At 37.4% G+C, this 27902-nt stretch overlaps 1 protein-coding gene across 3 annotated transcripts in view; it reads left to right on the top strand.

The window, feature by feature from the left end:
- Positions 1–764: 764 nt before the first annotated feature.
- The window catches only part of Ttd14 (TRPL translocation defect 14), a 171507-nt gene continuing 144369 nt past the window's right edge, over positions 765–27902 (top strand). Inside the window, exons 1-3 of one of the 3 annotated variants that reach the window (XM_081770493.1) lie at positions 765–1100; positions 6217–6284; positions 11232–11269. In XM_081770493.1, coding sequence (XP_081626619.1) covers positions 1055–1100; positions 6217–6284; positions 11232–11269 — 152 coding nt within the window. In that variant the 5' untranslated portion in view covers positions 765–1054. Of the gene's footprint in view, positions 1101–6216; positions 6285–11231; positions 11270–27902 lie in introns of those variants that run through there. The other 2 variants (XM_081770494.1, XM_081770497.1) reach the window with 2 other exon arrangements.

Raw genomic sequence — 27902 nt, forward strand, 5'->3', positions numbered from 1 at the left:
AATTTCTTAATAATATTTTAAAATGTTTAATTATATATAAATGTGATTTTATTATACAGATAAAATGTTAAAAAAACAAAAAACAAATATAAAGTATTAACAGTTGTTGTTTAATGGAATTCTATAATCTTGGCACTATGTTTGATTTTATCAAGGTTATTAAATTGCGGAGTTCTTGGTAACCTTCTGATGTTTGGTTTGAAGATTTATATTTATTAGTTTTATTTATTTAAATTATTATATAATACCTTTGGTAATCTCTTGAACCCTGCTTCTATGTATTTGTGGCGTTGTGATATTATAAAGAAAAAATATATTTCACGTCACATCCCTACGTACGTATCAGTAAGTGTGAATTTTGACATTACAGTATTAAACATTTTACTGCATCAGAAACCACATCTGTGTGTGTCCAACACTATTAACACTGATATTCAGCAATCTAAATGACTGAATAAAACCATATTTTAAGCCAATTAAAATGGAACAACTTTTCAATTTTTAATTCTTTTTATTATTATTATTATTATTAAAAGAAAATGATATGACTGAATGCAAATTCTGACCATGCAGATTATAAAGAGAAAGTAGATAATTTTAAGGTTTATTTTTACTGGATAAATTTAAAAATTGTATCAAAACTACACACCACCACAATACATTGAGCAACAAATGCAATTCTGTAATAAGTTGCGTGTAAATAGTGAGCCATGTGGATTTCCCTTGTCGGTTCTCACTCAATTCTAGACGCGCAATCGCTTCGCTCCGAGCCACATTCTGTTCATGAATTGCACTCCCTCAAGTGGCTAATGTGCGTACTATTGTACCTTGTAAACCTCGCTAAGTCGTCCCAGTCCATCTCTAGGCCGCCGACAGGCAGCAAGGCCTGTGAGGACCGCGTGCATCGAGAGGTGCAAACCCCTTTTTTTAATCAACGTACTTACCGTGATGGATAATTTATAGTGTAACGTTATAGAAGACTTAACCGGACGTTATCTCTTAATATTTTCTCCCAACCAGGTTTCGTAACACCAGTCAGCACGAATAATCAATCATGGAAAACGGAAAGAAAAGAGTTTGTAAAATAGTTCTTACCGGAGGTAAGTTTCATTCATTTGCATATTACACGCTTCTAGATGTATGTATAGTATTATTAAGGTATAACATGGTTCATTCATTACACAGACAATGTTAAAAATAGTTACAAATTTTATATTGGTTATGTGAAATAAAATTAGTACATATTATGGTGATGGGTACGAGTGTAAACATCAAACATATAAACCAAGTATAAGTTATTATTTTAATGGATTAGCGGAATGTACATATATCGACAGTTCTGTTCGTGTTTTCTTTCGTGTAGCATTTAATGTGAATGGCAGCGATTTATCAATTACTGTGATAAAATTAGATCCCTAGTCAAATTAATTGTTTTGTATGTGGAGTATATTTGCCTTGCACTAGAAAATATCGAGCTTGAGATGAAGTTAGGTTTGATAAATTTAAGCTCTGTAATTAAAGAATGATTTGAAATATGATGGTGTTAGGCGGAATGGCTTTTATTGGACCTGAAATTTTACATAAATTCTTCCCGTATTTATTGACCTAGTTATGTTCGAATAGAAGTGCAATATGTGTAATAAAGTATTCCGAGAGATTAATGTAAACATTCGAAATAAGTGCAAAAGCATGTGTTCCACGTGTTTGCTAATGAGGAACTTCAATTTTATCTTCTGTCTGCAGACGCACATAGTAGCGCGGGAAAAAACTCCCGCCTCTACCAGGTTGCCGATTAAAACTATGAATGATTAAATAAATAAAAATGTTGGTACTCTGGCAGATATGTTGTCGGTACTTTATTTTTAGTTTTTCAAGTGTGTTATAATTGGAAGCGTATGTAGCCCCTACAGAGAATATAGCGGGTGATTCACACTATTGCATTGTGTCGTCTGCTCATGCTGGTTGAAAGTAGAAAGCGTACTTGTGCCACGACCATGTTCGTGAACTCCGCTACTCTACTAATGTAGAGCGAACGCAAAGTTCGCACGATGGACAATCTCTAAATAAGCTTATTTAGAGGGCTAAGTTTTGCGACGCATAGTAGCATCAATGAAAATGAACTATTCATGATCTGTGCGATGCAGTTTTACTATACGGATCCATCGATTGTAAAATGCACAAAAAAATTTGGGCAAGTCTTTAATTTGCCCATTTTATGTCGAAAATAGAACCCAATCAACCCCTGCGGGGCTTTAACCGGTTCCTACTGCTACTGCTACTACTACTACTTATACTATGGATCCGTAATTATAGTAAAACAGCACGCTCTGTGACACTAATTTCTTTCAAATTAGGTATCTGCTTTAAATCTCTTTTGAAAGTTGGAGGGGCGGTGGCTCAGTGGTAGAGGGTTCACCTCCGGTGCTTGGGGTCCCTGGTTCGATCCCAGCTCGCGCCGTATGGACTTTGTGGTGGACAAACACCGTGCTCGTGGGTTTTCTCGGGGTTCTCCCGTTTCCTCCTACTTTCTTCATTTCACTCATTATCGCCGTCTCCTTTAGCCTAACCGGCATAAAAGTGGGACGTTAGACAAAGATTTAATTTTCTTTCGAAAAGTGCAGTGGCTCAGTAGTTTAGCGCTCATGCTTGGTGTGAGGAGTGTCTGGTTCGATCCTTTGCCATGGAAAGTGTGGTGAATAACGTCGTGTCTGTGGATTTTGTCGGAGTTCTCATTTTTCCTCCCACATTATCATTCCACGAATCATTGATTTTCATTCATTACCCGTCGTCTTTAACCAACAGGGCATAACCGTTGGGTGTAAAACTAAAATTTCAATTATTTGCCAAACCTTCATTCACGAATAATGATGTTTCCATTATGCATTGCCTATTTTCTTTTGTTTACCGTGGTATAAGGAGGACTTTTTGGTCCTCTGTGTGTGCTGTTTTCCTAAAGCGGCCTAGAGGTACCTTTTCTTCGCTTTTTCATGGGGTAGTAGGATGGCTTTCGTTTCTTTTTTTTATCGGGCCGACTTCAAAATGAGAGATCACTTGACTACGTTTTATTAGACAAGTTATTAATGCATATTTTGTTAATAGTTTTGAGGGCAGTAGTAGTATTAACTACGAAAATGTTCACTATGCCGTAGAAACGTGGTTGGAAGAGTTAAAAATTATAACGGATTAAATAAAAGTTAAGCTTTTGCAATCATAATTGATTAAATTAAGAATAAGTGTCGGAAAAAAGGAACGGTTATCTTGAACATTAATTAATCAAAATATAATGGCTAAAGCTAAGAGTGGGAGAAAATTAGTTTAATATTGTGAAAAGTTACCGTTTTCAAACAAGTCTGATAAATAACAAACCGTAAAATTTAAATATAAGAATGAATGTCGTAAACAGGGGCGGCTTAAGGATTTTAATTTTGGGTAGGCCCGCTACCTCGCTTATACATACATACATATACACATTTGATTAAGGACAGTAGGAAATTAATTTTGTGTAGTAGTTGATACTATTTGTTAAGTAATTATCTACCATTAATATACATAGTGGAAAATATATTTACTCTTTATTGTATCTTTTAGCGTTTATATATTTTTCAAAATTTTTGAGTAGGCCCGTGCCTACCCGGCCTAACCGCTAAAACCGCCACTGATAATAGATATCATAGAATATCGGAACTATTTATTTCACGCAATTTCTCAGGGAAAAAATAATATGTAAAAAATCGGTAAGATTTTTTAGCGGTTATCAAATAAAAATTAATTTCTGAATAATTTATACGCTCCTATGTAGATATATTTTTGTGAAGCAGGTGGGATTGAAATGGTATCCTTCCGTAAGGGTCATTCTTCCGGGCGTTCTCATGAAGACTTCCATTTGGACAAGTTTGAATTAACGGATAGGTAACTTGGGCTCATCTTAAAATATATTCACCTCATTATTCGTCATAGTCAGAATTTTATTGATGTCTGAAGAGTCACATTTCTTTGTGTCATGTTTCATTAAAAGAAACATATCTTAATGTTTCGTTTGCAAAATTTTGTAAAGGGGAAGATTTAAGCAATGGATCTCATATCGTTTCAGATGCTCGACGGAGGAGTTTAACCTTTAGCTAGTCTGGTAGGATCTAACAGACCCCAGCCGTCGTATATTCCTTTAAATGTAAAGGAGCTCATTAGATGCTAGTTCATAGTTTGGTGTGAACTATTATTGTATAAATAGGAACAAAAACAGTCTTTTCGCAATGTCTTGTAGTATTTTTTGTTGAAGTCGTGAATAGTAAACTCGATTTATCTATATATTTCTAGCTTTTGCTTTTATAAATTTTGTTGTATAAATAGAACTCCGAAAACACAACAGATGCCATCGGACCTAGAGTTACCTTCTGCGGCTAGCTCATTTTGAAATTGGTGTAAAGTTGCATCTTTTTATAAGATTCATGACACTATACAAGTATTTGAGGTTAAATTTTACTTGGAAACTCCAAGACAAAGAGTAAATATGAAGGAGAGTTGGAAGAGTGGTCGCTCGGTCACTAGAGCCTTTCTATTTAAAGTATAATCTTTCCTGGCGCTGTTCTCGCGTATCTCCCTCAAAAAGGGAGGGACAAGTTGCTGTAGCCGAGATCACACGTCCATTTCAAGAGTTAAATGTGGACAGGGTTGCCACATTGATGGGCTTTGCTGTACACTGTCTTGTTAGCTATTCTAAGTAGCCTACGATCTTCACTCGTTAGGACCAAACGACTGAATGACAAATTGGTAACACAGCGGAGGTCATTCACTTATTTCCCCAAAGCAAAAGGAAGGTTTCATCCGTAAGAGAGGGGTGAGGTGGAGGGGGGGGGGGTCCGAAGTATGTTTCACTTATTTTACGAGAGCACACTTGTAATAGAAGGACTCTAGTGATGATTTTTGTCTTGAGGAAATACATGACTAGCGTTGTGGAAGCAGAAGGTTACAGTTTCCAGTGCTTTTTTATATTGTATATGCGGAAATTAAAATTGGGAAGAAAAAAAATCAAAACAAAAAATCTTACCGAACCTCATATTTCTCACCATGACACTAGTAACTTCTCAGCACATTTGCATTTAATCGTTCAACGAGAGAGAAAGAGAAACAGAAGAGCACTAACTTTACTGTGGAATTAGGGAAAAAACTACTAATTTAATAATCGGGAAGGAAACAATTGGGATATGAGAGATTGATTTAGATTTTCTCTCTCTAGTCTTTCGTTTTGTCTGAATAATTTGTTTAATTGCAGTAATAATTAATCCGCGATGATCAGCATTGTCTTTTCCTACGCAACTATCTTGTTCGTTCTTCCCTCTTTCCAATGTTATCCGCCTACACCAGGGGTACTAATGGGGACGTTTGTTTCTCACTCCTCCCTGAACCTAAAGGGCGTAACCGTGCGACGTTAAACTGGAAGATTGGTTCTGAAATAAATGGTTCATTCATTTTTCCCTGATAATTGACAACCTCGAAGTCACTTTTATTAATTGAGAAAAATGTTAGGAATTGCCTCCTCTCGTTAGAGTGGAATTTTATGAAACGCTGTCACATATACTCACTTGTTTTGAATAACGGGTTTATATACCAAGTGTCGTGTCTCTAATCGTAAGGGATTCAGAGATACAATAATCTTATTTCAACAATTGCAGCTCCATTTTTTTTGTTTTGTTTTTTCTTCTCTTGAAGGGGAAATGTCAAAAAACTCTGACAAACGTGTTTCATTATTTTAAATGAAAAGTCTCAACACCAAATTCCATGTCTATAACCTTAAGGAATTTTACTTTTATTTGAACAATTCCGACCCTCTTTTTTTCTTCCCGTCTGTTTTCCTTCCGTTTTAGAGGGAATATCAAAAATATTCAAATAAATGTCGAAATGTCAAAATTTCACGTCTATCCTTCAGTGAGATAAGCTTTTTACTGTAATATTTGTTTCTTCCTTCCCCGTCGAATTTCCAGAAATCTTTCCTTACTACTAACTTATGTCACAAATCCTATACATTGTCAAAATTTCAAGTTTCTATCTTCAGCGGTTTGGCCTGGACGTTGATAAGTCAGTCACTCAGGACTTCTTTATAGTAGCAATTTGAAAGTTTTAAGAAAAACCAGCGTAGCTAAAAAATTTTCTCTTTATATACATATCTTATTCATTTATTAAATATATATTGTATTTACATTATTTTGCTTTGTCTTGCAGGACCTTGCGGTGGTAAAACTACTGGACAAGCACGCTTATGTACCTTCTTTGAAAACTTGGGTTGGAAGGTAAGCTGATTTCTTTTATGTCGAGAACTGAGGTGTTAAATTTGTCAGTTATTATCTATGTACAGTGAGATAATATTTATCATCTTTGACAAATTGACAGAATGAGCGACATAACAGAAATTTATCATAATAGGCTTGATGGGAAATTTTCTCTTCCGCATTACAAAGTTTTTATCTATTTACTTGGCGTTAGATGTAACTGAAATGCTTGTTCTTCGCATGGAAAGATTAGATTTATGAGAAAAAACTAAGTATATTTCAACCCCCTTTTCCCCCTCAGAATACATATTTGAGTCGAAATGAAATAAGTCCACCTCAACACAAATGATGTGTTCAAAAATTCATTTCAAACTGTACAACCGTCATTGTTTGCGAAAAATGTTGTTGTCCTTTGCTGTAGGATACAAATTTCAAGCAAAATGTACTGATAAAAATCCAGGTCATGCCAAGTGCAAACTTTGTAGCAAAATTAATTTCAAACAGTTCGACAGTTTTCTCACTTCTTCCGTTTCGTGAACACAATATGGGAAATTATAATTTAGAAATTGGCGTCTTCCTTTCTGTAGAAGTGGTATTTTCAAAAACTGGGGAAAGACCCGTATTTACATATTTTGCTCTCCTGGGCCCAAGGAAATTCTGCGCCTGTTTGGCGCATATTCCTCTTCACTTGTGTAACCTAAACAAAACGAAAGTAAGAGAAAGAACTCGGTGTGGTACAAACTTGGATTTCAGTATAGATATCTCAAATTTCTTTTGTCATGGATTTATTATTATTATTATTAAATATGCCACCCTGTGGCCTTGACAATAATTTTTTTTTTTTTTAGAGTGTGTGTACAAATTTTCACCTGCCTAACTTTGCCGTGAGATACTTTATATTTTTTGCATTTTTTAAACTCTTCTCTGTTTTCCCCGTACTATACGCATTTTAATCAGTGGCATAATGAAACTTTGATTCGAGGTACTATCTGTATGCAAAACTTAATTTCAAACGGTTCAACCGTTTCCCTGTGGTGCAGTCACGAACAAGATACTTTCTTTTTTATTTAAAGAGGTTTCCAGACTAAACCTCAGTTTCAGCAAGGTTACGAGATAAAAATATATATAAAGACACACACTTAACAGTTTCAATACACTGACTGTCTTCATCAGGCTTCCTTTCCCGGCTTGGGAGTCCCCAATAGCTGGTGTGTTTAGTTTGACATTATGGAGACAAGGTCTGATAGAATAGAGGTTTTCAGTTGAATACTTTCGATTATTTATTTATTTATTTATTTTTTCTCATTTCATAGGATTTATAAATTCAGGTCTTAAACTATTTTATCAACTTAGGCTATGTACTTTGTGATGTAATGTTAAAAAGTAGAAGTGACGATAAGATCATGTGGTTAGAGCAGCGTTTCCCAACCTTTTTCAACTTGCGGCACACTACGGGTGTAACTTGAACTCTCGCGGCACACTCATTAAGATATTATTATTATTATTATTATTATTATTATTATTATTATTATTATTATTATTATTATTATTATTATTATTATTATTAGTAGTAGTAGTAGTAGTAGTAGTATTAGTATTATTATTTGTAAACAAAAAACACCTTGGTATTTTTTTCTGTGATTACTGATATCTTTTTCCCAGACAAGAAATCGATCACTGGTTTCAATCCGTGGTAAATCATTATGCTTATTTTTCATTCTAATTTAAAAATAGAAAACAATTACAATGAAATATAGGTCTCAGGTTTATAAAAATACACTTTCTCTTTCGAAAATTGTATCCAACCTTTCACTAAGAAGGAAGATTACTAAATAACGAACGAACAAACAAATCCCCTTGTACTTTTAAAGCACAAATGAGAGTAATTTGTATGCAGGTATCCTTTCTCGAAATGATTGAATAATATTTTAAAATTTCAAGTTACGAAATAGTCTGCAACAATAAAGAAGCAATAATGGTGATAACAATTATAACAAATACCTTTCTAACATTACAAATGTATAGAATAGTAACACGGTATGGAACTTAAAATTATAGGTTCATAGTAGACGCTCAAAGTAATGTGAAACACAAATATAATGTGAGACACAATGTCTTGCAATTTGATTGCAATAGAATTAATAATTATGTTTCGATTTCCTCGCGGCACACCGGTCGGGAAACGCTGGGTTAGAGTGTCTGTAATACAGAAATCTTGACATTTTAAGGGGTGTAAAATGCACGAGATGTTACATATTCTATTAAAATTGACGCTAAGTAGATGGACAAACAGTTATTTCTTTGTAGTTTACTTCTCAAGGACAGTGTCTGCATTTAATACATCTTTCATTTTGTATTTTGCTGGCTTAAATTCTCTCCATATTTTCACACTGAGTAGTTAATAAGTGCAAGTTATTCTTGTGTGCATTGTTAGTTTGATTGGCAGCATGGTAATTGAGTGAGGTAATATTCTATTATTTACTTCCTTACATATAATCTTCATACTCTCTTGTGATATCCATATTCGTTAAAGCAACTATACAATTATTATTATTACCAGAGCTTTAAAGCGAGTAGTTCTTCTTTGGTTATAATTAGCCCTTGTCTAAAGATGCAAGAGCGCTAATTTTGGGTTTTCTTTCTATTCTAGTACGATACCATATTTAATTTACCTGCAGCGAATACCAATTAAGGTGATTTTACAATATCCAGTGTTTGAGTCCTATGTCCAGGTCTGGCTGTTTGGATTGCCTTTCTGATTGGCATTGTATTGGTTGCTTAACCATTCTGTCATGTGTTTGAAACAGGGTTGGCAAAAACCATGGTTTTTATTAAAAAAACCAAATAAACCGGTTTTTTTTGGTTTGAACCAGGTTTTTATGGTTTAAATAATTTGCTCTATATATTCATATCATATATGGACAGAAATAAGTTTGTTTCGCCTTGATGTTATTATGCGACAACCGAGTTATGCTGGAAGGGGTCACATAAGCTTAAAGCGGAATAAAAACCGCTTCTCGAGTTACATCCGAGAGAAATTGTCCTCCATTTGAACTCGGAACCAGGACTAATTGGCCACAAATGCGATACGTCTGCCGACTCACTCACGAAGGAATCCTGATAAAAAAAACGTTGTACTGATCTCTGTCAAGAGTCATTTCAGAAGGACAAAAAGATAAACAGTTGCACAACTGAAACCATTACACAGAATTACATATGAACAATTTCAAAGTACTACGGAGTACAGAAGAACTAATTTAGTTCAAGTTAGTTAATAACGACTTTTATTGGTCCAAATTAAAGAAATACACCGACTTAATCTGCATATCAATAAGAAAAGTGAATAAAGATACGAATTATTTGAGTCCACTTTGGCTCAGACTCATTTATACACAAATAGATACCAAAGATACTTATTTCACTAAATGCCTCTCGTGAGGTCTGTATGACCCCCCCCCCCACACACACAAAAAGTACGGCATTTTCGATGTATTTTATCAATAGTAAACATTGAAACGAAACAATATTTAGATTTTTTCTTCGATTGCAATTACATAACAATAATAACTACAAAAAAATCACAAACGTTTATAAACTTATTTAAAAAAAAGTTGCTTTTGTAGTATAATCTTTTTGAGTAATGAATGGGGAATTTAGGTCTGAATATAATACGAATAATATACGGGAGTGAAACGTGATAACGCACAAATGTGTGTTCATCAAGATTTTACACTTACACTTTTACGAACATTTTTTTTTTTTTTTTTGGTTTAAACCAGTTGGTTTTTTTGAAAAAAAACCAGCTGGTTTAAACCATGGTTTAAACCACCTTGGTTTAAACCAGCCAACCCTGGTTTGAAAGTTATAAATTTTCCGCCATGTGTTCTACGGGTTGTCTGAATTCAGGAAGTCATTTAGTTTTAGATGTGGCAGTAATGCCGTCTAACCTAAAGGAGACGGTGATCAGAAATGAATGAAGAAAGTGAGAGGAAATGGGGGGAAATCCGAAAAAGCCCACGTGCACGATGTTTGTCCACCACAATATCAGATGATAGGTTTGAGAGTCTAAAACCGCTGTAACACATATACCCATTTTTTCTTTCAACGTGTCTCCAGTACTCAGATATCCTTTAAGGAACAAAAATGTTCACTCGAAATCAGGAGTGTTTAGTGTGCAGGGACTGCTGTATTTACAAACTATTCTGATCATTCCCAAACTATCTTTTTCGTGAGAATTAGTAAGTTGTCACAGAACCCACTCGTCTGATATTTGAAGTTGTAGGTCACTTTCACCTGCCCATTATATGACGTAGGAGCACTTTTCACAATCAAAGAAATAGCAGAGAGAAGCATGTTGAGCAACACAGAGGCTTATGTAGGAGGGTGGAGGAAACAAGTGTTAGCAGTTGGAAAACCATCGAATATGCTATCGATGTTCTTACTTGCATGTTACCACTGTTCTTTCTCAACCTGCTACTTCTGTTTGATTTACTGAAAAGCAGAGCAGCAAAATATGACTTCACAGAACATTGGGTTGAAAATAAGTTGGTGTAGATGATAATTCAATATGTCCTCTTGTCTGAAGAAACAAGTTTCTTTTTCAAATCTGTGCTCCTCTTTCTCGAAAAATTTCGTCAGATTTGATTTCCCATAAGGAAACTAATAATAATTGCTACGGAATATTCCTTTCATATTGTAGGAAGATGCTAACAAATTGATAATGTGAAAGCATATCATTCTAAATACAACAGTTCAATACAGTAATATAAACAGTGTATTTTATGAAGGAAGTTCGGTTTCGATGGTATCATGTAAATTTTCTCATTGGGGCGGAGATAAGTTGCCAGTGATAGATGACATACAGCTTTTACTGTTCTGTGTTTGTACACCTTTTTAAAGTTGGTTTGTAAATAATTAAAATATTTTGTTGTTGTTGGAACACTATTAATGTTTTTCTTTATATTTCAGGTTTACCGAGTACCTGAAACAGCTACAGTACTTCTAAGGTTAGTACATAATTTTTCATTATTTCTCAATATATTTAGTAGTATTGGTAAAGAATTAATATTTGAAAGCATTGAGTAACTACTGAAAATCTTTAACTCTAAGGAATTTGAGTTACAGCAGCAAAATTTGACCAAAGTTATTTTATTGGGAGCTGAATTCAAAACGACAGGCTTTGATTTAAGCACACATTGCGGGTGCAGTTTTTATTATATAGTTATACAGATGGTGATCAGAAAAATGGAAACATCTGTAGTTGGCAACACGTCAGATGTATTTGTTGGCAGTGGTGTTGTGGCGCCCGCAGCGCCGGACCGCTGGTGTTGGTGTTAGGTCGGTCTCCATACTACGTCAGGCGCAGTGGAACAGCAGTGTCCAGTGGCTGCAGCAGACGGAGGTAGTGTAAAATGGGAGACTTCTCAGATTTTCAAAGAGGGCAAATTGTTGGTGCGCGGTTATGTGGAGTGAGTGTGACGGCAGTGGCTACTGTGTTAGGTGTGTCGCGTGGGACAGTGTCGAAGGGGATGACGGCCACACAACACACGGGAAAACCACATCGGGGAAGCGGAACAGTGGGCGGAAGAAAATCATGAGTGACAAGTCACGCCGGGTATTAAGGCGCATTGTCACGCAGAACCGTTGTGCCACTGCGGAGCAAGTGACGGAGGAATTCAATCAGCACCTCACCCACCCTGTTTCGACAATCACAGTCCGCCGCGAATTACATGACATGAACTTACGAGATCGTGTTGCACGGGCCAAACCGCTCATCAGGAACCATAACGCTTTCGCACGCCGCAAATGGTGCCGCGACCATCCAACTTGGACCGTTGAGGACTGAAAACGTGTGATATGGTCGGATGAGTCATCCCTCATCCTATTCCCAACCACGGGCCGTGTTTGTGTGGAGAACGCCCAAAGAAGCTTATGATCTGCAGTGTCTCCGCCCAACCGTGAAACATGGCGGCGGCTCGGTGATGCTGTGGGCCGCCATATCATGTTGTTCATTGGGTCCTGTGGTCACACTTAGCGGACGAATCACTGCCAACGATTATGTCGCAATTTTAGGAGACCACTTGCATCCTATGGTCCGGATGTTGTTCCCGGACAATGACGCCATCTTCCAGGATGATAATGCACCCATTCACACAGCTGGCGTTGTTGCAGCGTGGTTTGAGGAACATCGGGATGAAGTTCAACACCTCCCCTGGCCCGCCCAATCCCCAGATCTCAACATAATTGAACATCTGTGGTCCGTCTTGGAAACACGACTCCGGCGACGATTTCCACCTCCATCCTCTCTCACAGAACTGGCCGATGCCCTGCACGAGGAATGGTGTAAAATTCCACTTGCTACCATTCACGACCTTTATGCCTCCATCCCACGTCGCATCAAGGCTGTTCTGAACGTGAAAGGTGGTCCGACACCATATTAATCTGGTAAGTTGCAATTTCGTTCAGGTGTTTCCATTTTTCTGATTACCATCTGTAAGTAATAGATTGAAAGCATTCTGTAGTTGACGGGGTGGTTTGGGTGTAAGGTAGTTCACTTTACTTAGGCATAAAAGAACTCCTCTTTCTTTTACATATTATCTACTACCGGTAGTAAGATCTAGTGTAAGACGTTAGAGGAGCGATGTCAGTCCATGTCTGTCACGGTTCTAATCTCGCTATAGGATGTGGATATTAAGAATGTTCTTTCGTCATTTCTTATCGTCTTGTTCAGCGTAAAGTGTGCATGTAAAACTCAAAATGCATCGCCAGCAGCATTCGCAGATAAAAAAGATTGAGTACACTGTGATCTTTAGCTTCTATTTAGTTTAATATAATCAGTCAGTAGCAATCTTCTTTCTCTGGGAGCCACAGAGCTTAGTGGTGGAGAACTCACATTTTGTGCGAAAATCTCTGGTTCTATCCGAGGCTTTGTGCGTTTTTGGTGGACAGCATCGTGTCTGTGGGTTTTCCCTGGCCTCCCTTTTCTTCCACGTTATCATTCTACCAGTTATTCCCCGGCGGGAGCTCATGTGGTTCGGATTCCACGTTAATCAGTAGGTCCACGTCTCAGATAGCCTCGCTGCTGAACGGGACGTAAAACTCAGTCAACTCAACTCAACTCTACCACTTATTACAAAATTATTCTGGGGGCGCAGTGGCTCAGTGGTAGAGCGTTCGCCTCCGGTGCTTGGGGTCCCTGGTTCGATCCCATCTCGCGCCGTGTGGACTTTGTGGTGGACAAACATCGTGCTTGTGGGTTTTCTCGGGGTTCTCCCGTTTCCTTCCACTTTCTTCATTCCACCATTTCATTCATTTCTCATCACCGTCTCCTTTAGCCTGACCGGCATAATCGTGGGACGTAAAACTCAAATATTTCATTTCATTTTTCCAAAATTATTCACTTGCATTAATTATTAGTCTTCTAGTCTAAAGGAACCGTGGGACATTACACCTCAAATTTGATTTCGTTGTCTCCTTTAGCCTGAAGGGCACAAGCATGGGACGAAAACATCTAAAATAGGAAACGTCACCCACTAAGCTCTTCATTTTGGTATAAGAACTACTTCCCATGTATTGTAATTTTTTTTCTCTCTTTATTCGTCTACCATTATCCGTCAGACATGGTACATTTTCTTCTTTACTGTTTTAACCAGTTCCTCTTCAACTACCTACTATGCTGTTCTTCTCTTCCTAATTTTTGCCGACACTTTTTCATTGGTTTTGCGTTCCACCCAAATAATTTTCTTCATTCTTCTTCACGCTCATATTTTCAAACCTTTAATAATTCTTCGTTGCTCTTTCATAATTTCTGTATCTACCATTAATATTTCATACAGAGATAGTGTTCGTTTGTTGTACTTCTTTGCCATTAGACAGTATTCAGACATTCTACAAATAAGTCCGTATTTTATTGTGGTATATTGGCTCAGTCTTGCAGGTCGCATGTTTCCAATGTTGATTCGGAATTTTAGGGCATTGGTGTAGCCATGTAGTATCATGAGGAGAAATGAGTAACTTAAATAAGCAGGCAGAATACTTTGTCAAGGCTGAAATGTACCTTGATTAGGAGTTTATAGTCACTGTACATTACTGAGTTGAACGTGCTTCATTTTCACAGATCACTTCACGGGTTCGAGTGTATTATTATTATTATTATTATTATTATTACTATATCTCGGTAAATATTAGTAATCCGACTGCTGTCCCTGGCAAGTCCAGATTGTTTGAAGAGTTCTCCAAATAACTTTCTGACCATATGACGGGTGTCTAGTATTACTGATTGTTGTAGATTTGTTAGGAGATGTTTTGCGTTTGTCTGGTAGTTATGTCACAATACTTTAAGGGACAATTGTTGTATTTGAGATGATCGTTGGTCTTATTGTAACTTTCTGACATTTCCATAACTTTTTGATTTCGTCAGCCAGGTCTTTACATTTGGTTATTTTCGTACTGAATGTTGTACGCATATTATGAGTCAATGGTATTCATCTATGAGGAATACTTCTTTTCCATTTTATTGATAATAGTGATGCCGGGTCTGTTTACAGGCGGGCACAGTTACATCTGTTCTGATTTCTCAGTCCCAGTAGTTTGTATTTATCATTTTGAAGCACTGGACATGGCTGGTATTTCTATCGGTGATTAGTTCCATGTTATGTGGGAAAACTGGTGAATGCTTTTTGCAACATTGTTATCTTTTATTTATTTATTTATTTTTATTTTTTAATACGGTTATGCCGGTAAGGCTAAAGGAGTTATCTTTTTAGATAGTCTGTGGGAGCCATTATACGACATGAGCCTGTGATATATTCAATTGTCAGATGTGTCTCCGCATTTTCTGCACTTTTCATCCAGTATTTGTTGCTTCAATGTAGTTCGGGTTGGTATCACTCACTCCTGTAGAGCCATCATAAATCCTACTTTTTCAGTAAAGAGTACAATTATTATTATTATTATTATTATTATTATTATTATTATTATTATTATTATTATTATTATTATTATTATTATTATTATTATTATTATTATTATAGTTTGAAATATTAATAGATTTATCAAAATTGAATTAGAAGAGCTCGCACATGGGATGAATAATTTGATGTTAAACCTATTACGCCATTATCTTGCGGGAAAAGCAACGAAAAATCAACCTGACCATCTTTGTTGTTTGTTAATTTATCTTTCCGCTTTCGTGGGGATACTTTATTTATTTATTTTTAATATCTTGTATACTGTCGATTTTGTGCTTATACCCGAACAGTACTTGCAATAAATCGCATGTACACAGTGCAGGAACTTGACAAGAGACTAGAGCTGTAAGGAAAATAAAAAGCTTATCTTGGATCATTCAAAGTCGACCCTTCTGCATCCATGCATTGTGGGCCCTTTGTCAGTGCACAGAAGGATTGCTGGAAGTCCTTTTTTGAAATACTGTTTAAACTCTTGTCGTGGATCACTTGATGGCCATTACGTCATCAAAGTGCGACCCTTCGAGTGCAGACTTGGGTTTAGGAAATGTAAAATTATCGCATGGGGCCAGATCTGCTGAATAGGGAGGGTGGAACAACATACAGATCCCCTTTTAAGACAGTCTTGCAGAATCACTGTCTTCTGACTTGGGACGTTATCGTGGAGCAGACGCCACTGAACATCTCACCCTTACTCGGGCATCACACGTGTGATACGTTGCAGTAACCGATCCAATATCACAAGGTACAATCCGCGGCAAAAAACCTGCAACATGAGGATGTAAGTTTATTGTGAAACTACGCCTAACAGCATAGGGAATGAACAGAACGTCTAAGTGGAACGAATCACGCCAGGATAAACTTCGGCCTCCTCCCGTGCACACTTATTTTGGAGCAAAAGACTTCGTCATTTCACAATAAACTTATATGCTCATGTTGCAGGTTTTTTGCCGCGGATTGTACAATGAGACATTAACTGTCTGTCCTGTAAGCACAAATTCCTTATACACAATGGCTTTACTATCGTAACAAACAATGAGCAAAAGCTTAATTTTCTCTTTTGACAGGCGCAGCTTTTTTTGGCTTATGAAAAGTTGGAGACTTCTACTCTTCATTCTAACGTTTTATCGACACTCATTAACAATATTCAGGAGAAAGCTAGGGTCTTTATTAATGATGGCAGTCAGTTCTTTTCCGTAATAGACCCAGTTCTTTTTTTGGTCATTTGTTAAGGAATGAGGCCGAAATGGGCACAGACCTTTCGCATTTGGTTATTGTTCGCCGCACAGTACTCTTTATTCACCACGGTGTCTATCGGTCACGAAAGTCATGAAAAAGTCACGAAACCAGAAAAGTCATGAAAGTCAAGAAATTTAGCTTTTGGATCACTTATGTGCAAATATAAGTATAGATTGGAAAATTTTGTTCTATAGAACATCAAAATTCACCACCAAAAATGTCTCTGGTCGGCTGTAGATGCTACCAAATCGCAGACAAACCACGCTTCTATCGCATGCATGAAAATTCGGCCAAATTCGCTATTGAGAATGTTACTAAATTGTATGGTTTGGGAAGGAAAAGGTCACGATTTCATTTTGGAATTTTAGTAGCCAACCCTGTTCACGTGCAACTCCTTAGCAAGAATTCGTGGTGTCGCATTTCGATCTTCCGTTATCAGTGTTTTCACTTTCTCCAATTCCGGTGTCCCGGTGTCCTTGCTGCACCCGGATGTTCGTAAGTCTTTAATTCTCTTCCGTTCCTTCCTGAAACGCCTGTCCCATGCAGATACATGCGCACGGTATAAAGAAGTGGCCCCATACACTTGTTGCAAAATTTGCCAAGTTTTTGTTGCAGTCTTACCCAGACGCACACAAAACTTGAAGTTTGTTCTTTGTTTCATGTTGAACTCGTGACGCAGCTTAGCAATACCTATCTACACTTATCACGCCCACACACGTAACTGTCAGTCAATGCATTTCGTATGTTACTCATGACACATTCCTCTTTTGTTTGCACTACAGCTGACTTGTTGAGCTACGACACATGTTGAGGAAAAAGATTATTCTCGATTTCAAATTGCCGCACTGTGTACGTATCAACCGCACAAATGTATACACAGTTGAGATCAAATGCGATGACGTTTTCAGTTCAAAGTTCAAATAGTTTAATGGGTTCTGAATGATCGTTAGCTGCCAGAACAAACTTTGAGTAAACACTGTTTAGATGAGGTCGACAGGGTCAGGGTTGATTTTTTTTTCTTTTAGATTTAATGTTTTTATTTTTAACACTCGAGAGTTTTAACTGCTTATGTCAAAAGAAAATTTACACGTTAATCCAGTTGTGTTCTAACATTTATTTCTTAGTATGCATCTGAATGATAGTACAACTATAAATTTGTTTCGAATCTGAAATTCAAACGTCATAAAGCGGGCGAAGATCAATCATGCTTCACTATCACCTAACCAATCTTCAAATATAATACAAAAAACGAGATGCCAACAACTACTTATTGTACAGAATGACTTATTCATAAAATTAAAAGTAAAAAACCAATATTTATTGTACAAATTAAATTTGTGATGAGGTATATGATCGAAAGAAAGTATAATAAAACATATTGAAGTAAAATATAATTATATACTTATATATACTCATGTGTAGAGCTTAAGAATGATGAGAAATTGCATAAAAACTGTTGATAGAAACAGTTGTATAATGCATTGAGTTGATCCTAGGACAAATCTTTGACTTTACCACACGTGATTCCCGATGTAGTCACTTGGCAGCGGTGTACACATCCACTGACGTTTGTGACGATCGCGGTTTCAATTCAACACGCAGGCAGTTGTTCGAGAAGTCACATACATTCATAGTTCGAAAAAATGAAATGAAATCTTTGAGTTACGTTCTTACTGCCAGTGCGCTTATGGGAGAATGAAGCAAAGGAGTGATATTGATGTCATGCGTGGGGAAAGTCATTAGACAATTGGAAGAGAGTCAGACACAATTGGAAATATCTTTTTGTACTCGTGTCCTGTCATCCCAAATGTCCGGCGATGATTCCAACAAGGATGTTTCAGAGATGCGTCTCTCGGAGGTTTGGCGAAGACTGTCCAAAGAGTGTCACTGCTCTGTTTATTACGTCTAACAGCCAGGCACAATAGACACAGCACCTGGCAATAGGCGTTTCAGATCTCGGTAGGAATTTTCCAGCTCCTACAGGGACCACCGTTTCAATGTTCGTAGTGTACAGATAGTTAGTTGAAAGATGGGCGTATGCCTGACAGCCAGGAAGATGTTTCAGTATCCGCACTGCAGAGAACTCGTTAGTTATTCGGAGATGAACACGTATGGACCCAGAAGCAATGGAGTCCTGTTTTGGTCACAAATGAATCCGAGTTTAGTCTCACTAGTGATTCTCGACGTATATTCATGTAGAAAGAACCTGGAATGCGCTTTTCTTTTCAGCTAATATTACTGAACTGGGTTATTACAGAGATGGCGGAATCATGGTATGGTGGTCATCCTGGGGTCTCGCACACCCCTGCACGTCTTCCCACGGGTACTATAACAGGTGTACGGTATCTTGCACCAGTATGCTAGTCTCTTTTCGGATGCAGTGGGCTGTGATCTCGTTCTAATTTATGATAATGTAAGTCTCCATCGAGCTGTCACAGTGAATGACTACCTTGAGATTCAGGACATTAAGCTATTCAATTAGCACACTCGATCACCATATTTAGACAGATTAGAAGATGGGTAGAGCATACTTGGGGTAGACGAATTGCATACCAACACATAGCTTCGAGATAAGGGAGACACTGACCTAAGAATGGCAAGTGATACACAGCCACTTATTGATAACTTCATCCTCAGCATCCAATCACGTTGTGCTGCATGCCTTGCAGTTCGGGAAGGTCACACACAGTACTTGTGTCCTTGTACGTAAATTTTTTCGTACATTTCCTGATTTCCACGCCTCTGCATTTTAGTTTCTGTTGCCCCTTATGGACCTTTCCTCCCACTGTTTTGAGTTTGTTACACTAGGAATTCCTCCTCACCAGTATATGGCTGGTTCTCAGTTCTCATCAATATATCCTGCAAACTACGTTATTCTTGAATTTTGCATGTGAAAATATATACAGGGTGTGACAAGCATGCACGGCCAAACTTTAGGGGTGAATTCCATGTGGGAAGATAAGTGTTCATATGACTTTATGTTCGGAAATGCATGATTAGGTAGCTACCATTACCCGCCTGACGCTGAGTGGGGAATTAAAGAACGTGACGAGTCACATTATCTCCGTCGCTATGTCTCGGATAATGAGCAGGGAGCTATGAGCGATACATCAATGGATGAATGAGTGACAGCTTCCAACAAAGCCCCATTTGTGCCCATTGCACTGAGCTGTAAAAGAAAAATTCAAAAATCATGAACAAAAATTTGTAAGTTTACGCGTCTGGCTAAAAAGTAATGGGACTGGTGCCAAAAGTACGGTTACTGTCACAAATTTAGAGATTAAAAGTGATCCCCTTTAACATACTCCCCACCTCTTTCTATACACTTTCGCATACGAAGATTCCATTGTTGGAAGTAGTTGTGGAAATCTTCAGGTGTCACCGTGTTGAGCCACGTCTCGTTACCAGTGAAGATTTTCGTTAACAAGTCCGATTGTGCTTCTATGCGTTTCAATGAATCACTGCACACGTGCTTGTGCAAGTCCTCCTGCGTGAGGTGGTTTAGTACTGACAGATAGTAAACAGATTTGAAAATGTTATACTCTATTACTTGGCAGCTCATAGTCACGTGTACAGCTCACTGCTCTGCTTCCCCTTGTTGCTCACTCAATGCAAATAGCAAGTAGGAGCATTACTAGACCAAGCCACAGTATCATTGGTAGATTGAGAAAGGGGTAATGTGAAGCGTGACCTTGTTGCCAATATAAAATAGAATATAAGATAGTGGGAATCCAACTTGACCTGTTCTATGGTTATTCGTATCTGACAGAGAATTACTATAGAAAGTAATTATTGAAATATTACTTTTATTGTTAACCTTTCGAAGTTTAGCTGTGCTTTTCAACATCGAAGCTATGAAACACGAATCTATATTTTCAGATAGAATCCGAACTACTATAATTCGTTTAGTGGTCATCCACCAGGAATCGAACCCGAGGCTACGTACACCAAGGTTGCGCGAGTTAGCCAGGAAAGCAGCAAGGAACACTTTTATTGCTAAAACCAAATAATATTGCCTACAGTGTTAACATGTTCACTTATAACTCAAGCTGTCTGTTGAAGGATGTAAAGTGTATTAGTGCATATAGTTTTAACCAAATTTTACCAAACTTTTGAACTCGGTGCGGAATTATATTAATAGTGTCCTTCTCCGGTTCAGTGACTCTCAGGAACTAAATCTTTCCTCTCTAAACGCAAATTCCATGCATGTCATCAACGTTAAGGGCGTAACCAAATGATGGTTTGTTTTCATCGGATATAATAGCGTCTTTTAAGTATTGTCTTTGTTTGTTATTGATAGAAAGCAATCGAATGTGATGGTAATTACTTCTGCTACTACTAATAATAGTCAGTTTTCTTCCTCGCTTCTTTCAAAGGAAGCTTTTCACATGTTTCTCTGTTTTAGTATGTTATAAAATATGTAACTTATATTAAAATAGAGAAACATGTGAACAAACACCGTGTGCGTGGGAGTTTTCGGGGTGGTCCCCTTTCCTCCCACTGTTTTCATTCCACCAAATTCATCCCATCATCGTCCATACGGCCTGAGCCGTAGTTACTTAAATAACATATGACAGGGTGTATATCGGTCACGAAAGTCATGAAATCAGAAAACGGCCATGAAAATCAAGAAAAAGTCACGAAATTTAGCTTTTGGGTCAAGATTTTTAAAAAATTTTCCAAATATAAGTACAAACTGAAAATTTTGTTGTGTAAAACGTCAAAATTCACCACCAAAAATATCCGTAGTCGGCCTTTGACACTACCAAATTGCAAACAAATCACGCCTCTATCGCGTGCATGAAAATTCGGCCTAATTCGCACGCAAATTCGCTCTTGAGAATGTTACAAAATTGTATGGTTTGGTAAAAAAAAAAAAAAAAAAGTCACGAAATTTCATTTTGGAATTTTAGTAGACACCCTGTATGATGAAGTCGAGTACTTGGCCTACTAAGTAAATTTGATACGCTACCATTAGACCACGGAGGCCAAAACCGTGAACTGGCGTGTTCATAAGATCAGTGCAATTTGTAGTAATGTTCAATTAGTAGGGCAAATACCAAATGGTATTACATGTTCCTGTGTTGTTTATAGGATGATACTACAAATATAACAAAATATAATGATCAAATAAATCACTAAGACGCCAGAGGCGATTAGGTGTTCCTGGAACGGTGGCTCAGTGGTTGAGCGTTCATCTCTGGTAGATGGGGTCCCTAGTTCGATCCTAGCTCGCCAAGTGAAATTTGTGGTGGACAAACACAGTGTGGGAGGGGGGTTCTCGGCGTTCTCCCCTTTCCCCATACATTATTCATTCTACCATTTCATTTATTTATCATCACCGTCTCCTTTAGCCTAGCCGGCATAACTGTGGGACGTAAAACTCAGATTTCATTTTCATTGTTTTGTTTTCGTATTACTAGTAATAGCAGTAGTGGTATTCGCTGTCGTATTATTATAGTAATGAGTAGTAGTGGTAGTAATATTAATAGCAGTGGCAGGAATAGTGGAATTAGCACTAGCATTTATAATCGTAATAGTAATAGTAGTATTAGCAGTAGTAGTTGTAGTATTAGTATTATACACGGTGTAGCAGTTTTACATATCTTCTGTTACTCGTAACGCACTAATGAGTGTAGTACAAGACTTTTACGTTCATGAACTGTACTATTTTATAATAAAACATTAGTGGAGAGCAAGTACAGGTAACAAATAGACAGAATAGAAATATAGAAAGCAAACCTTGGGTAACCTTTCACACGATTTTCCCATTCCAGAAGGACAAATAGACATTACAATATTATGACGACACATTTCTCATTTTCCATTGCATATTGAAGGTTGACTTAACATATCAGACTTGGTGTTCTCAGGCCGGTTACGTCCGGCTCGTTTGTGCCCGTTCAGTTTAGGGTCCGGCCCGTTCTCTGCCCGGCTTGAGATTCAGGCTGGGCCGTCTTCAGGCCTGGGTTTGCAGGGCTCTGCAACTAATGTTTGGTACGTTTGGGAGTGTCAGAGGACCCACTTTTCGTCATCAGTGAGCAAGCGATCAAAGATGGGTGTGTTCAGATGCCGACTGAGCAAGGACAAATGGGCTGTTACTCGTTCTTTGTTGGCTGCCGACAATGTATGAGGTACCTACTTGCTTAACTTGCATGACTTTCCTATCCCATTCAGTCTATTTCAGTGGAAACATAGAGCCTTTTTTAGAGATGCAAAAAAGCCGGCTTTTTGGAGTCGATGTTTTTTTTTTCACATAAAAAGCCGGCTTTTTTGGGCAAAAAAACGAGAATTTCGGAAATTTTGGCTTTCATTTTCATGATTTTTCTGTTTAAATAGCTTTCTTATAGTATACTCTAAAGTGAAATAAGATTCCATGACCTAAATGCCATATTTCGCTCTGGAATTCACCATCATGATGGATGGAGCGCATGGTTTGTGAATTCAACATAAAGTACGTAGTATTTGAGGGCAATTTTAGAAGCTATTTAACTTTATTTTAACTTCTGAATTATCGACATTTTTTTTCTTCTCTAGATAATTTCTTTTTAGTCATCCGTGTTTCACTTCTCAGAGCTTAGTACTATAGCTTCTAGCACATAATTAAACTTATGCTTTTCAATATATCCATCAGAGCGTACGTTTTTCAATATACCTATCAGCGTACTTCCACATTTCCGTTATACTGTAGCTATGCAATGATTTAACAATAATCTTCCGGACACAAACTTGAGTAACATTTAATAGAAATAATCAGTATCGGATTTAGAAAAATATTTGGGAGGAGTTTTCTGAATAATGTTTGTTTTTTTCTAAACATTCCTAACTTTTATTTAAGAAGAGGAACTTAAGTTTATGGGTACAGGCATAACAAATATTTCGTTTCGTTTCACGGGCGTCTCTGGCGGGGGGACGAGGGGGACACGTCCTCTCCAATATTTTGAAGTGCAAAATATTCAATATTTTATTCTAACTTAATTTATTTACTAACGACAGAATAACATATAAATAATAATAATAATTGCATTTATTTGGAATATAATATTCAGGGTGTGAAATAATTATAACAGGTCCTAATTTCAGTCGACATTTAATTTCTTTGTGGGTATCTGGTAATACTGATCCAAGATATTTGAAAGTATCCATTGTGTCGAAAGTATTAATTGATATTTTAACGTATTCATAATTTGCCGTATTACGATCCTTGTGAACTCCTTGTATTTACATTTCTCTGCATTTGCTCATGTCCCTGCAAGCGTTTAATAAGGCCTCTACATTTCTTTCGATTGTTCTATCAGATTTAAATCATCAACATATACCATAACCTGCTGAATACCATTCAACTCTAGGCCCTGGTTCCTATCTTTGATTTTTCTTATAGCGTACTTCGGAACAAAGCTGAATAATAACGGCGATAACACATATCCTCGTTTCAGGCCAATTTCGACGTAAAAGCTCGCATTTTCCTACTTGGACTTGACTCTGGGATGCATTTAAACACTTAATAAATCTAGCTTTTTCGGTATTTCAAATTCTGTAAGAATGTTGTACGATGTTTCCCTCCTAACCTAGTTATAAGCCTTTCTAAAATCAGTAAACAGTTGATGTACTGCAGGGGTGTAGCCAGCAGGTTTCTGTAGGGGGGGCCCGTCGTTTTTGAGGGGGGGCAGCTACAATGTACAAAGCCAAAAAAAAGTGTTGCTGCTAGTGTTTTTAAGGTCTCAAAGAAAGGAAAATTTTGTTTTTCTTCTGGAAAACTAAAAACACTATTTTAGCTTATTATTATTATTATTAGGCCTATTATTATTATTATTATTATTATTATTATTATTATTATTATTATTATTACCCATAAATTATATTCAAGATAGTTTTTATTATGCTTAATTAAGAACTACTGCCCGGGACCAAACGCTATACTTTTGTGCATAACTATAAACGTAACCAAGAAAGTTTTGTCCCTTTTCGTGGAAGTCTGTGTTCAATTGGACCTCACACCGTGAGCTGAATGCGAGTGGAGATAAGGCGAACGTCAGTTGTTGGTGTGGGTAAATCCAACATACTACCTGGTTGTGGCAATTCAGACACACCGTGAACTTACGTAAAGACAGAGGGAACATGGGACATCCACAGAGCGTCATAAGAGCATGTATGCTGAACGAGTTCAAATGGAGGTCTAACGCCGCTGTAGCGGGACAGACGATATGCCAGGCCTTTGGTGAGGGTGTCGTAACGACGCGGACATTGCAGCGATGGCTTAACAAGTTTAAGAACGATGACAAAACACCCGAAAACACCACGTGCCAGAAGACCAACACATGTACAAAGAGGAACTGGGACTACAATTCAGTGTGTGGAGAAACCATTCGGCAGCACATCCATCAACTTGTGAAACACTACAAGTTGGGTCAATGGGTCTCATATTTTGACTCCGGGCCAGAAAGCAACGCGGAAGTCATCTATGTTTATTTACTGTTTTGGAGCCATTTCTGGACAGGGCGTTGACATGTGATAAAGTGTGTCCTATACGAAGCTCCACGGCGCCGTCATCATTGGTTAGCATCCCATGAACCGATTTCAAAACAGCCGAAACCAGCACTGTACCAGAATAAGGTCCTTCTGTGTGTTTGGTGCATCGTGCATCGGAAACTGCTACCAGCTAGTCAGAGTATCAATGCAACTGTGTAGTGGCAGCAGTTGAGCTGTGCTCAACAAAACCTCAAAACTCTGGAGCCATCACTTCTGAATTGCAAATGGTTCCTCGTTTACGGGACAACGCTAAGTCCCACGTGGATAAGATGACTCAGGACACCATTTTCCGCCTTGGATGGGAAACAATATTGTAACCACTATATTCCCCGGGTATTGCACCGTCCGATTATCAGCTGTTCCATTCTTTGAACAATCACCTTAGAGGACGCCAGTTCAAATCCCTAGTAAATGTCCAAAATGCACCTGATACTTTCTTCGTTTCACGGCCCACCAAGTGCTACCGCGATGGATTCCATGGCCTTCCAGAACGTTTTCAGAAGGTCGTCGATGCTGATGGGGACTATTTTTGATCTTCCAGGTTAGGTGACATCAGTGTTCGAAGGTGGTGGGTGAAAAAGCAACAAAACTTTTCTTGGTTACCTTTATATTTAAACTTAAGATCTTGTATACAGAACCTATCTTTTCTTTGAAATTTCACTTAATTTCTTTACGGTTTCCTGACAAAAATATTTATTATTCGTGACTAAAAAAACATAATTATTTTATTACACTGAGTAGAAATAAAAGAGAGAGCGAATGAAATCCAAATTGAATAAAAGCATTGTTTCTCGCCAAATTTTCCATTGTCTTTTAAAACACTTGTTAAAGCATATAAAAATATACTGTACTTACAAATCAGTTTAATACCTTTGTTTTATGGCTGTATTTGTAGTACCTTGTTAAAACGTTTGTCTTCAAACTGTCAAATATAAATTGCAGTAAATTGTGTAGTCTGCTGTCACAAAAAAAGTATCCTATTTTTCAATCGGTATAAGGAAGAGATGCTATACTATTTTTCGATCGGCATGGAAAAAAAACAATATTTCTCCATACTATTTTACCATAAATTATTAATTGTCAATAAACTTTATTACTTTTAAATGAATGAAGCAAGATAATTTTACTATGACGTTTTAAAAGCTGGTCATTTGGGGGGGCCCGGCCCCGACCCCCCCCCCCTTGGCTACACCCCTGATGTACTGGATAATATATTCCCATTTCTTTTCCAGTATTTGTCGAATGGTAAATATCTGGTCGATTTCGACTAAATCCAACTGATAATCTCCAATAATTTCATCTGCGTATGGGGTCAATAATAGAATGTTAAGAGAAATGTCTCTATAATTATTACAATCAATTTTGTCGTCTTTCTTGTGAATTGGAACAGTGATTGATTCTTCCACTCTTTTTAAATTTATTCCATGGTTTTGTAACGATATGTTGAATTTTCTTGTTAAAAATTCAGAAACCTTCAGGACTGGGTAAGCCGTGATGGTGGTTATATATTCTACAGCCTAGAAAACCATACGCTCAGATGAACCGTCTATTATGTATATGATCCATAAACAGAAAATTCGATACTTTCCCGATTCTGAACAAGCTTAAGGAACAGTCAGTGCATTGCAGAATTTGGAGCTTTACCGATTTTGCAGATCCGAAGCACCTGATAGGTGGTAACAGATTGTCACGTATGTGATCAATCAGTGAAAAATTTGTTCGGAATATTCATACAATGTATATGAAAGTTAAAACTTAACTGAAAATTTTCAAGAATGTACAGAACCACCCGAAAACGAAGCTCTTGATGTGCAGATTTCTCTCATGTTTTTCTTTATATTGCTTCAAAAAGAGTGATATTTTGAAGTAAAAATACTACATACAATTTTGCTAGTTATTTGTGTACATTTTTTAAAGTACTTATTGTATATAAGAGGTTAAAATATTATTACATATATTAGTTAATCCTTTGGAATTCATAATGTAAATATTTTAAGAATTAAAAAAAAAATCTTTTTGAAATTCATGGTTTATTTTCGAGGTTTCATATTATCTGCATCAAACAGTAATTAAATGAGTTTTTTTTTTGTTTGTTTTGTTTTTGTTGTAGAGAAGCAAAGCAGTCTACTTTGTCAGTTTAAAGCAAAATTTTCAAAACAACCCAAAATTTCCCAAGCAAAAAAGCGAAGCAGAAAAAAACACACACATATATATATTCCAAAAAAAGTTTTTTTTTTCTTCTTCTCTCGAGCCCGTGCATCTCTAACCTTTGTGCAAGTTCATCACACGTTAGACCACTTTCCTCCTCGATGACTGCTTTCAGGGCCTCGTCATCCAACACATGTGGTTCATCCGAAAGGCTCACATCTCCCAAACGGAATTTCTGGAACCAGTCCCTGACGGTGCGTTCGTTCATGGCATTCTCCCCAAATGCCTGGCATATGCGGCGACTTGATGCGACAAATTACAGGCCTATTTTAAAGTCGTACAACAATCTCACGCGAAGAGCTGCTTCGACATTGGAAGAGCTGACTGCTATATGTGTGCACCGTGCCTGTATTACTAAAGGTCAATGGTCAAACTAACTTTCGATCGCTTGGCAGGCACGTGCGTCATTTTGTTTGTTCTCTGTGAGCGCGTGATTAATGGAATGTCAAAAATTGCAAGAACTTTTTTGGTTATCTTGTAGTTGATTGAGGTCCGGACTTCCACTAGGCCAGTCAGCAGCTGCGATAAACTAGGGAGCGTTGCTTGCCAACCGCTCTGCAGCGTATTCCATTTAATTTGTCCGTTAATAAATTACCTGACGTGTATACCTTTTAAATGCTTAACATATACATTTTTGTTCGGAATTCGTGACATAGTCTGAGAAGCAACGTTCTTCTCAGAAAACAATTTTTTCCTT

This window comes from Thermobia domestica, chromosome 9 (assembly GCF_964235325.1).
Source record: "Thermobia domestica chromosome 9, izTheDome1.hap1.1, whole genome shotgun sequence".
NCBI lineage: Eukaryota > Metazoa > Arthropoda > Insecta > Zygentoma > Lepismatidae > Thermobia > Thermobia domestica.